The 13,000-nt window shown below is 37.5% G+C and overlaps 1 protein-coding gene across 3 annotated transcripts in view; it reads left to right on the forward strand.

The window, feature by feature from the left end:
- LPIN2 (lipin 2) overlaps positions 1-13,000 on the forward strand; it is an 84,722-nt gene that overhangs the window by 10,703 nt on the left and 61,019 nt on the right. Inside the window, exon 1 of one of the 3 annotated variants that reach the window (XM_060613369.3) lies at positions 9,241-9,499. The exons of the other annotated variants lie outside the window; for them this stretch is intronic. Within the exon in view, the coding sequence (XP_060469352.1) occupies positions 9,392-9,499 (108 nt within the window). The 5' untranslated portion in view covers positions 9,241-9,391. Of the gene's footprint in view, positions 1-9,240; positions 9,500-13,000 lie in introns of those variants that run through there. 3 annotated transcript variants of the gene reach the window in all.

Consider the following 13,000-nt stretch of genomic DNA (forward strand, 5'->3'; position numbering starts at 1 on the left):
TACATACCTCCACCAATGTGGGCTCTTTTTTTTAAGCACTTAATTACTTTCTGATCCTCCATTTTTTTTCCTCCATCCATTTTTCATCTTTTAAAAACTTGACCCCTTTTCATTTGCTGTCATTGCCTCTAGCCATTCTTTATACTTGTGAGTTACCCCTTTTAAATTTCTTTACTGTTATGTTAGTGAGTGTATTGCAAGAAAGTACCAGAAACTGGATGGTTTAAACAACAGAAAAATGTATTGTCTCACTGTTCCAGAGGGTGGGTTAGTTCCTTCTGAAGCCTGTAGGGCGAATCTGTTCATTCCTCTGTCCTAATTTCTGGTGGTTAGCTGACAATTTTTGGCATTTCTTGGCTTGTAGATACCTTAATGGTCACATGGAATTCTGTATGTGTGAGTGTGTCTGTCCATTTCTCTTTCTCTCGCACGCGCGCTCTCGCTCTCTCGGTCCAAATTTCCCCTTTTTCTGTGGAAGCCAGTCATGATGGTTTAGGGCCCACCCTAATGACTCATTTTAACCTGATTACCTCCATAAAGATCCTGTTTCCAAATATCACATTCTGAGATATTGAGGGTTGGAATTTCAACTTAGCATTTTTGGGGCGGCACAGTTCAACTCTGAACAGTTGGGTTTTTAAGAGAGAATGAAAATAAAGTGTATGTCTTCCTTTGTGTTTAACAGAATGTCTAGTTATTGTAATATTTTTAAAGACTGTTTTAGTCACATCTATCTTCACTGAAGATTAGAAAGCAACTCTCAGGAAGTAATTTTTAGGTTACAGTTTGCAGTTTTTGTTCAGATTTATGCGACTGTTAAATTTCTGCTGGTTTCCTGAATGTTTGATAACTTAGTATCTGAGTCACCTCATTTTTTTCCTACTCTTGCTCTGTTTCTAAAGTAATTTGAAGGTTGGCAACATGACTAAAGAAGGAACAGCAGCGGTGGCTTGTGAGAAAGTAAATCCTAAGTATATTATGATGGCATAGTTATGGGAGTATGATCAGCCAGGTTCTAATGCTCTTTCGTGTTAATTATACTTGTTTTTTCAGATGTGAGCCTTCCTGGGTTGAGTTTGTTTGTTTGTTTTTAAAAATTCTATCCTACATTTTCTTGGTTTTGGCTTCTCATTCCCTTTACCTAAAAGTAGCCTACCCTTCCTCCCTTACTTTCTGGCAGCATCACTCTCTTTAATTTCCTGTGTAATAGTTATCCCAGTCTAGAATTTTATTTTTTATTTCTTGTCTCTTCTTTCTCCATTAGAATCTAAATGCTATAAGAGCAGGTGCATCAACCAGGTTCATTGCTTGATCTCAGAATAGAATAGTGCCTAACATGTTATAAAGTAGGCACTGCTTTTAAACAGATCAGTGAGCGAAACAAGTTTTATTTTCCAACATTCCAAATGTTGCTTCACTGAATTGCTTTTGTTCTTGGAAGTCCTTCTGTCTTGTTGAAGTAGCTCAGTGTGCAAGTCAGCTTGTGATAACACAAGTGGCTCAGCCTTACCTGGCATTTGTTTTGCAAAACTGTAAAACTAGGACACAGCTCAAACTGGAGTGATGAGTGGCTCTCATAGTGGTGCAGTTGGCGATGGCTACTGTCTCCACAGATTCTCCCTTTATCCACCCAAATGTCCTCCCAGGCCGGGAAAGGGAGCTCCCCCCCTAACATTTCTGAAAATCCTACTAGGGTTGCAGTAGTAATTGTGCACAATAAAACAGGGCCTGAAATTTGAGTTATATTTTAATTGGATTTTGGTGGAAGGCTCTCATCCATCTCCACAGCCTCTCCCAGTTTTCCCAGAAGCCTCTGGGAAATATGGCCAATATGGGATGCCTGGAGTTGGGAGTGGGATCTTTGCATGGCTGCACAGGAGTTCATATCCCTGCTTCCTGGCCTCATGGTCACCACATTCTGTTTAATTGAGACAGACCCAGGCAGTTCCAAAGAGAAGAGTGGAGAAGTAGTGAATTTGTGCTTCCTGATCTGGGAAACAGGGAGGGGGGTGCTACATTCTGAGAGTTAAATGTAAGAGAGATTGCAGGTGTTATTAAAAACTGAATATGTGTTACAGGAGCTTAGGAATTCTCCTGGTCACTTTTATGACATCATTTAAGTAAGCCGGCAGATTGGTACTTTTTTTTTTCTTGATTTTTATTCGTATGCTACCAGTACAGGGAAGACCTTTCTCTCCACCTACAGGAGTCACTGAAAGTTGATTGATGCAGTGTGTGAGACTGGTCAAATGGTTTATGTAGCAAAAGTCACCTTTTAACTGGAATTGTGGTACTGTCTTGATTTCATCATGGTATCCTGAAGGGTTATAAGGAAATGGCCTGGCATTCAGATGCTGTCCCAGAGGTGATTGCTACAGCTTTGACCTCAGTCATGTTCCTTTGAATTTCAGGTAGGTTTAGAAAAATACAAGCTCTTGGGGTACCTGGGTGGCTTGGTTGGTTAATTAAGTGTCCACCTTCAGCTCAGTTCACGATCTCATGGTTCAGGAGTTCGAGCCCCACATCGGGCTTTTGGCCCACAGCGTGGAACCTGCATGGGATTCTCTGTCTCCCTCTCTCTCTGCCCCTTCTCTTCCCTCGCCCTCCCTTGCCCTCCCTCTCTCTCTCTCTCAAAATTAATAAATAAACTTTTAAAAATTCTTTAAAAAAAAAATACAAGCTCCAAAAATGAAGTGTGCATACTCACAAAATGTTGAATCTGGTACCTCTCATGCAAAAGCTAACAATCAGGTTTGAAATTCTTAGGTGATTTAGAGAACCTGGTGCCTGTGGTAAGGTCTCTGTAAAACCACATGATGCTTTCTATGTGTGGTGGGGAAGGGAGAAACAAGAAGTGGTTCTGTTGTTCTGGGTTACATGTATGATATTGGATACAAAACTGTCCTGGGATGTGAGCAAATAGTCATTTCTTTCCTGCATCCTCACAGTGCTTATTGAGATGGGGGTGATGGATGATGACAATTGATGGACATTATTCACAATGAAAAATACTATTTAAATAAAAGATGCAACACATTGTGAAGTGTAAAGTTTACCCATAAGATCTAATATAAGTTCTTCAGCTTTGAGCTCCATTACAAATGAATAAGGAAACTGTTGATACTCCTATAAAAGATGTTCCTGTGAAGGAATATGACTAAAAACTTAATGCGATCAAATAAATGTACACTGCCCACTTCAGTGCAGTATATGCATTTCAATGATGCTATCATTCTTACAACATTTTGGAACGCCATTTTCTTTTCAAATTACTTTCAGAGTCTCAAAATACATCATTTTATGCTCAGTGGTGGAAGGTTTTTACCCCTTGAGGTAGGTTAGGGTTTTCACAATAGCTACAAGTCATTTAGAGCAACATCTGGTGGATCATGCATGTCAGAGAGATGAACAATAATCTACTTCTGTGCTGTTTAAGAGTTGTGACCATATAGTAATGATAGTGATCATGCAGTTTTTACTTTTTTTTTGATGTTTATTTATGTATTGAGAGTAAGAGGAAATGGGGGGAGGGGCAGAAGAGGACAGACAGAATCCCAAGCAGGCTCTGTGCTGTCAGGGCAGAGCCCCACGACGGACTCTATTTCCTGAACCGTGAGATCATGACCTGAGCTGAAATCAAGAGTTAGGCACTTAACCAGCTGAGCCACCCAGGTACCCCACTACAATTTTTTCTCTTAATGCATCTTAGGGGAACTTTAGGTTGAAGTAGGCAGATTGAATTTCTGAAAGACAATAATCTAAGAGTTCTGGTTATTTTCATTTTAGTTTAAATTTAGCCAGTTGAATAAAATCTGGTAATCAATATAGATATAGCATTAGAATTTTCTTAATATTGTAAAAGGAAATTCCTAAAGTTATCATTGTCATAGCAATGTATTTTAGCCATTTTGCTGTTCATTTCCTGAAGAACACAAATGAACCTGCATACAAGAGTATGAAATGCTGCATATTCTGATGGGAAGGGAAGGGTGAGGTAGATGCCATCAAATTGAGAAACCTGCAGGTTTGAAAAAGAAACAAATTGGGAGAGCAAGCCTTTTGCAGGGTTGCCAGATTACACTGGGGGCCCATTTAAGGCTACAGATAAAAATTTATACTTTCACCTGTTTGTCCTACCAGGATGACTCTTCCCAGTAGTGCTCATGATGATTTTTTATTAAAATGATAATCCCAGTTGCTTGGATGGTATTTTCTTTAAGTTTATCAGTATGATAGCAAGCAAATTGTAAATTAAACATCAGTGAAGTGGTTAAAAGCAAAGGCTCTGGAGTCAAGCCTTGGTTTATTATATCCTGGCTTCTCTAGCAGCTGTAAAACTTGAGCAGGTTCTGTCAGTAATAGTTATGTATATGGGATGTCAGTTGGTTATGTCTTTTTATACACTTCTCTCTTGAGGTCCTAGCATATTTATTATTATTTGTATGAATTTTATGTGTGATAGAATTTTTACATTTTCCTCAAGAAACTACATATCCAAGAGATTGTTGCTGAGTTCCTGGTCTCTAAATACTTAATCAACATTACAGTAGCAGTTCACTTATATGGATGGAAGAAGAGGACTGGAAGACGAGTACCAGCTAATTACCAGTATTTTTTTAATTAAAAAAATTGTAAGGAATTCAAGGAGGTGCAGTTACAGCAACAAAGTAGTTAAAACAACCATCACCAGTTTTTCAAGTGGTCCAGAAAATCTTTAGTTAGATATATGCAAAACTAGCTGAAGAAGGGGAAATTCCTCTTGAGAGCCAAGCAATGTGAGTGTACAACTGACTTGGGTCCTTGCATGATGCTTATCTCATAATTTGTTAGAATTTTTGTTTATTTTTCTTTGGATTGTGTTAATGATATTAAGTCTTGCTTACTTCATTTATTATTTGTCGTAGTTTTCTATGGCAAGTTCTAAGCCATCTCACTTTTGACCTGGCATGGAGAAATCTAATACTGTACTTCCTTTAAAGTATCTTCATTTGGCCTCAGTGTGATACACTGGTGTGCTCCTGTTAGTGGTGAGTTTATAGCAACAAATTTATTTCTAAAAGATAGAAGTGTCACACTTTTAAAATTATTTACAGTTTTTAAATTTGATAATAGTATGGCTTGCATTTCAACAGGATTTCTTGAGTGTAGGTGAAATGGGGTGACCTAGTCCTAGTACAGAAAACTGTTTATATACTTAGGGTGTCATCTCTGAGTGTCACCATGGCGACAGGGTCATTTCACACCGCTATTCAGAGGGTGAAATGAGAAAAGAAAGAGAAACATTTAAACAGAAACAGTTGTGATTAACAGGACGTGGATGGGCACACACACCCACACACACAGCCACAGCCACAGCCACTGCCACTGAAGCAGCTGCCATGGGAATTTGGAGCAGAGCATTCCCCATTTGTTTCTGGCTTTATTTTATTGGAAGTGTTGTCCAGAATTGGTGACACAAGTCAAGCCATGATTCTTCTCATCCTTAATTGGGCTGTTTAGCTTTATGATCTTAATGATCAAACAGATACACTTGATAGCTACAGCCTGACAACTTTCAGTATAATCTCTCTGGTCTCAGAATATTGGGTGAAAGTTTGACCTAGAACATTAGTGTCAGAAGGGTTCAGCTTCAAAGATTTTTTAGTCCCAAACTCCCTAAAATGGGATATGTTAACTGAAGATATTCTAGGCCCTAGAGTAAATGTGATAAATTAACCCTTGAATTTTGTAGAAGAAACCTTTATTCAGTCACTTTTTTTTTTCATATTAAATGGATGCATCAGAGTAGAATGCAAAATGTGTTAAATTTTAAAGGTTAAAATGTAAGTTGTCAACAAGATTACCTTTGAGAAAGATACTTTAAGTTGGCCCTCAGGAGACCCTTCCAGTTTTTTCTCCTCTGTTCCTGAAAAGACCCAAATGCATTTGATTTTTCATTCATTCAAAGCTCAAGTGAAATAGTCACTGGCTACCCTGTTCAGAGAGTTGGGGATTGTATGAGGATATAACGAAACACTAGAACCTTGAGTAAACTAGCCATTTTCCAATAAGCAGTTAAATTGTAAATGTTTGAAAAACCTCAGAGAATTATCAAGAGGAATTTTGCTCTTGGTTTTGAAGAATGCATATAAGTCCCTTTTTTCGTAAGTAAACAGTGAATTTTAAGTAATTCCAGATATAAGAAGAAAAACTTCATTAGTATAGATGATGAGAGCCATTCTGGCTCAAGGAACTCTGTAGTCCTTTGTGTGTGGGCCTCTGTCGTGAGTGCTCTTGAAGATCTGGACATGTACTTGAGTTAATTCCTTTGCTGTAGAATAATTATGGTAAAGATTATCAATGGTTTGTAACTGAGGCTTTAAAAAGTATTTTCATCATGAGTTTGTTCTAGTAAGAACTTTTTAGTGTTCTTTACCTCGTCGTGGGTATTTCAGTAGAAATAAGTTGCTATTCCACAGTTTGACCACTGGGGGGATGTAGGTTATTTTCATTTTTTGTATCAAAGTCTGAATATAACTTGTGTAAGTACTTCTGTGGAACCAGTTTAGCTCAACCTCAAATAAGCAGATTTCAGGTTAAGAAGTTTTAAGTAAATCCCTGTGCCACCTTTAAAAGCTTTTTAATACTTAATCTCCTAAGTCTCATATACTTAGGGGATCAGTAGTGAAAAGAAACAAAGATGTGTATTTTACTAGCATCATTATCAGCTGTGGAGTCTAAACAGGATTCTGACTCTCCTGACTAGCATTTTAGCTTTGTTTCCCCAAGATAGACCTTTTCTTGAAAGATTTAAGTCTAGGAAACGTAAAAAGTGGTCTTTCTTGACTACTTACCATTTATTATCTTTGCCTGTAGAGGAAAAGTTTGGCAGTACAGTAACATTTTTCTCTGAGAAACCATATGGATAATTCAGAATTATTCATTGTAATTTTAACTTTTATTGACTAAGTCCAAAAAGTGCCACCACTCAAATGATGGGCTGGAACCAGAATGTCAGGTACTAGCTGGGAGTCAGTTGATCCACAGTCACAGCTAGGGGAAGCTGGAGGTGTGTGCCTCTTACAAAATTGGTGTTTGGAAGATGCGCTCACCCTGCCTGGGTCCATGGTGCATGTTCACTTGCAGTCAGAACATTCTGTGAGTCATCAATCCAAACAAACAGTGAAACGATACCAAGACTTAAGAGAAAACTGAAGTGACTGGCCTAGGGGTTGATTATTGTGTAAGAGGTGTTTGAGGTGAAGGTTGCCTGAACAGAGGTCATACCCACTAATCTTAGGCTCTTGCCTCTCTTCTCTTGTTAGCCCTTTCTCTTTCCTTCTGGTCAACCACCATCCTCCTTTCCCTAGCACTTTCTCTTCTGGTCTCAGCATGGCATTATGGGAGAAAGCACCAAACCAGAAATCGGGTCCAACTAAATGGGTGGCCTTGGGCTAACTGCCTGATTTCTCTGTATGCCTCAGTTTACTCATTTTTAAAATGAAGTTTTTATTTTTCCCTTTTTCCGGTATCTTTATCCCTCCATTTACCTTTCTTAACAGTTTTCCCCTTTTCTTGTCATTCCACCTGTGTATTTTCTCATCACTTCCCAGTTTTATTTCCTCTGTTTTTCCTTTTTAACCCCTTTCTCATTTTCTTATGTAGTTTTTCCTTAATCTTCTTTTTCGTTCTCTTTTATTTGCTTCTCCCTCTCCCCGATGTCTTATTTCCCATTGGTAGCACCCCAATATCAGTTTTTTTTCTTACTGCCGTCTGATGCCAGGGATCTAGAACTATAATAGGACATTGAGGAAGAGGTTTAAATTGTTATATGTTTAATATTTAGGCCAAAAAAACCCACACTTCTCTTTTAAATGGAGGAATTTGTGTTAACTGTTATATACTGAGTTAGATAATAAGCACCAGTGGGCACTTTCATGTACTCCAGGCACACATTAATATCTGTAGGTTGGGCAGCAAGCAGTGTAACCTACTGAATCAAGCTAAATTTTTGCCACTTCTCATATTGGTGAATTTAGTTTTAAATTCTGCCATTTAATATTTTTATTATATGGATCTTAGCAATATATTGCTGTGGTAAACCTTACCCGCCTCCCCTTACTTGGTCAAACATTTGGAAATACTGTCTTTTTGTGATGTTTAGACATAGAAAAAAAAGTTTAATAATTTGAACATTAAATACATGAGGATCAGCTAGTATATTGTTGATGAATTAACACAATACTTCCATGGAATGATTAAAAATCCTGTCTTCATTTCTTCATTAGTAGAACTTCAACTAAACATCCTTTTTCTCAAGATTGTCTCAGGGCCCTACAGTCGTGCTTTGTCCAATAGAAATATAATGGGAGCCGTTTATGTAATTTTAAATTACATAAAGTAGAAAGAAAAGAAAAAAACAGGTAAAATATAATTTTAAGAGTGTATCATAGTCAACATGTCCAAAATAGTATCATTTTAACATGTATGTATAAAAAATTAGATTATTTCACTTTTTTTTAATTCTAGGTATAGTATTCTATACTTACAGCACATCTCAGTTGGTTCTAGCAACATTATAGATATAGCCACATGTGGTTGATGGCTAATTGTAAGGAACATCACAGCCCTAGACAACTGTATTGAGTAAAATAGTATACATATGTTGATTTACAGAAAGGTAGAAAGGAAATACCAGGAATGTTTGATTTTTACAGTGGTTCAATGTCATAATCTTCATTGTTGTACTACAGGTTAATATATAACAATATAATTAATAATATGTTAACATATAATTTATTATAAATTTTTCATTATTTACAGGGCTGAGTACACTATCTTCCATTCAGAAATTGTGAAAATAAATTGGGTCATGCCAATATGACAAAAAATTGTTGGTTACTGAGTTCTAGAAAGCATGTGTAACCTGCTGTCTTTGGGAAGCTTGTTGATGCTTAGAAAATATATGAAAACTATTTTCCCTTAAATGATTGTATAAGATTATTTCTCTATAAGTATAGTTGTTTTTATTTCTAAAAACAAGGATGTGATTGATTTGGAGAATCATTAACTCAATCCGTGTCCTGTGTGATGGAAGCTGTAGGGACCGTCATGTGATTGGGCAGGGCTTGGTACCTATCAGTGTAAACACATGGCACAGCCTGTCCCATGCCCCTCCTTATCTTCTTTAGAGAGAAGGGGTTGAGGTGTTTTGAGCAAATCTTATTGGTAAAGACGTTGTATGTATTGCTTTTTTTTTTTAAAGAACCATTTCCTTTCAGTTTTAGCCATATTACTGTGTGTGCAAACGGTTTGTACTCAGTTTGTCAGCAGAGTGGCTTTCCGTTTTGATAATTTAGAACTGTAACTTTGTCTCTGAAAAAAAGACATGATAAGCTAGTTCAGTTTTAAGATGTTTTACTTAGAAGATGATAGTACAGATGAAGAGAAGAAGGTTCGTGAAGGCCTATTAAGTGAAACTGAAGGTGTTTACCATGGAAAGGCCCCTGCTGGTATCCTGGTGAGTTACGTGCATCAGTGTCCTTCCCTTTGCTTGCTCGCTGGCTCAGTCTGTAGTCTGGAGGGAAGAGGGGGGGACACCCACCAAAAGAAAATGGCTAATGCCCTTTCTTTGGAAAATGTAACATCGTCACGGATTTTATTAACTTTTAATGTTACATTCAACAGAAATATCTGATACCTGTTCTCCCTCATTCACGCTACACCATCTTTATACTTTTCTCTATTTTCTCTATTTCTCTATTAACAAATAACTTTCTGCCTAGAAAAATAATGAGGGTTGCTGCTTATTTTTTTTAAACTAGGCTTCAGACTAAACCTATCTGGTTTCACACTAAACCTATCTGGTAGTTGAGGAATAGAAAACATTTAAAAATTTTATGGTTTTTATTGTCCTAGCCGCAATTTTTTGAAAACTAAACTAATATTTTGAAACTGGCATTTTATTCTATGATACAAAAGAATGCAGTCTTTCTTCTGTGATTACAAACAAAAAAATTTTATAAACTTGACTTATGTGGGCAAAATGCAAATTGAGGTTTTTATTTTTTGTTTTTTGGGTTTTTTTTTGTTTAATCTAGATGAGATATAAAATAAAACAAGTCAGGAGCGCCTAGGTGGCTCAGTCGTTTGGTCGTCCGACTTTGGCTCAGGTCATGATCTTGTGGTTCATGGGTTCGAGCCCTGCATCGGGCTCTGTGCTGACTTCCTGGAGCCTGCTTCAGATTCTGTGTCTCCCTCACTCTCTCTGCCCCTCCCCCGCTCATGGTCTGTCTGTCTCTCTCTCTCTCTCAAAAATAAGTAAACATTAAAAAGAAATTTAAGGGGCGCCTGGGTGGCGCAGTCGGTTAAGCGTCCGACTTCAGCTCAGGTCACGATCTCGCGGTCTGTGAGTTCGAGCCCCGCGTCGGGCTCTGGGCTGATGGCTCAGAGCCTGGAGCCTGCTTCCGATTCTGTGTCTCCTTCTCTCTCTGCCCCTCCCCCCTTCATGCTCTGTCTCTCTCTGTCTCAAAAATAAATAAACGTTAAAAAAAAATTAAAAAAAAAAAAAAAAAAGAAATTTAAATTAAAAAAAATCATACAGAAGTATAAGTTCTAGAAGTCTGCATTAAGGAAATAAAATCAGGTAAATAGAAGATAATATAATTTAACTCTACCTGTGGAACCTTTTCCTTTAAAAATAATCAGAAGTAAATAACCATGAGGTAAAGGTATTTTTTAGAAAATTAAGAATGTTTGTTTTCATGAAAACAAGGGTAAAATAAAAACAGGTTGATAATTTCAAAAATCTGTGACTCATAATCATGTTGATTTTTAAAGTTACACAAATTTTTGTCACCTTTAAAAATGTTATCACATGTGTGTGCTTTTGCTTTTTGGAATTGATGAAAGTGTACTTGTTCAGGGTTCTCAGGAACTTATGGAACTGGACATTGTTTGAATATGAATGGAAGTTAGGTATACAGGGAGAGGTAATTTACTTTTGAAATTTCCTTTTTAATAGTATATATTTATGGCTTCATGCACATTTGTCATAAAGGTCAGCAGAGAGAATAGTGAACATAGCTGAATCTTTATGAAATATTTAAAAAATTCTTTTAGTGAGTAGCACTAACACACGCAAACCACCCATCACCAGAAAAAGTTCTTATGCTTCGTGCTACTCGTGTTTTCTAGAGAGAGGTCAATGGGTATTTGATTAGACTGCATTTTATTAACAGTTCCCTTTTATGTTAATGTTAGAACATTGAAATCCCATGAGTCACCTCCCCTGCCCCAAGAGAAACTTGGATTTTCTGGATGGCTAGTGTTTGGAACACTGGATTTGATATCTACTTAATGAACTGTATTGATTATATGAGAGTTAGACTTTATAACTTGGGTGTGTGTGTGTGTGTGTATGTGTGTGGTGAGCAGGGAGACAGAGAAACCTAGTTTTCAGGATCCAGGCCCTCAGTGACCCTGACTCTCCTTACTACTCATATGCTGCCTGGGCACACCTCTTGTTGGAAGGTGAATGAATGGCTCTATCTTAAAGGAGATGATTTTATGGATTTGGAACATAAATGTATAAAATCTAATAGTTTAAAAAACCATGAAAAGACTTATGTGCTTTGTTAGAAATTAGGAATTGAAAAAAAGGTTTCCATAATTTTTAAACAAGTGAAGATAATTCCTTTATTTGGTAAGAAAAAGACCAAATTATTTCATATTTAAATACTCTGAAGTTCCAAAATCTGTTGGCCTTAATTTCCATCACTTATTTAAATTAGGGCAACATATTGACTACAGGAGTTCTTAGCCAAACTTGTAATCCTAAGAAATACTTTTAGAATCAAATCTTTCTGTGGAGACTCTAGACAGCATCTGGCCATTCCTTTTAGAGATGAGAACCCCAACAGAGGCTGTAAGACCTGCTCATGGGGCAGAAGAGAGAACTTGACTTTGTGTTTTCATGTCCTCACCAGTGGCAGGGGACTCGAGGAAGCCAAGAAGGCAGTCCTTCTCCGTCCTTGTCCCTCTGCACTCTTTGTCAAAGGACCTGGGCACTAGTGTGGTTGAGTCCAAAAGACCTGTTTTTTTTTTGTTTTTTTTTGTAAGTGAGAATTTTGTATGTTTATATTATTTACAGCAAGGTTTACTAACAAACAGCGGTAGAAGATAGCAAGTCACCCTGTAGGTGGGGCGTGTGGCTTGGGGCAGAGCACTTTATACTGAACTAGGAAACCTCTGTGGAGATGGGGAAGCCTCCCGCTCAATCCCCAACCATAGCACATTTTGTCATTACTTCCTGCTGCCCGAAATCTTAGAACAACACTGGATGAGTGGGTCCAAAACCAAACATGTTCTTCCAATCCAGCATGGACAGTGTTCACAAAATTAAATATTTAGTTGCATAGAATTTTATTTCCTTACAGAAATGTGGTGTTGTTTCCTACGTGGGCAATTTGGGGGGAGTAAATTCTCCTGGAATTTCACTTGTTTGCCTCTTTAATCCTGATGCCACAGATGTGCTCACCGGTTGTGGAGAGTAGCATAGAGGCTCTGGCCAGATATATGTCTAGGCTTTTTGAAAATTATTTATTACCCATTTTTGTATGTGTGCCCCCGTCTATTGTCACAAATGAAAGACTTAGAGACGTGCATACACACAACTACTCCACAATTCTGTAGAGTGCATAACTGAATTATTAAAGAAAAAATTATTTTCATTCAGCAAATCTTGTGCCACACTGGATCTGTTAGATACTCACTTTTTTTTTTTTTTTTTTTTTTTTTTTTTTTTTGCATTTACTGATATGTCTGAATTGCTTGCTGCTCTGAGTTTGTAACACAACTGAACAGATTTCAGTAAGTGGCTATATAAATGCCGCCTCTTTTAGTTTACCCACATACCTGCTCCTGATTACATACTCCCTATTAGCTGAGCTTTTACCCATTTGATTGGAATAATCCCAATATTGCAGATTTGATCCAGGTGCTGGTGAGTCAGTCTTATGCA

This window comes from Panthera onca, chromosome D3 (genome assembly GCF_046562875.1).
Source record: "Panthera onca isolate mPanOnc1 chromosome D3, mPanOnc1 haplotype 2, whole genome shotgun sequence".
In the NCBI taxonomy this organism is placed as follows: Eukaryota; Metazoa; Chordata; class Mammalia; order Carnivora; family Felidae; genus Panthera; species Panthera onca.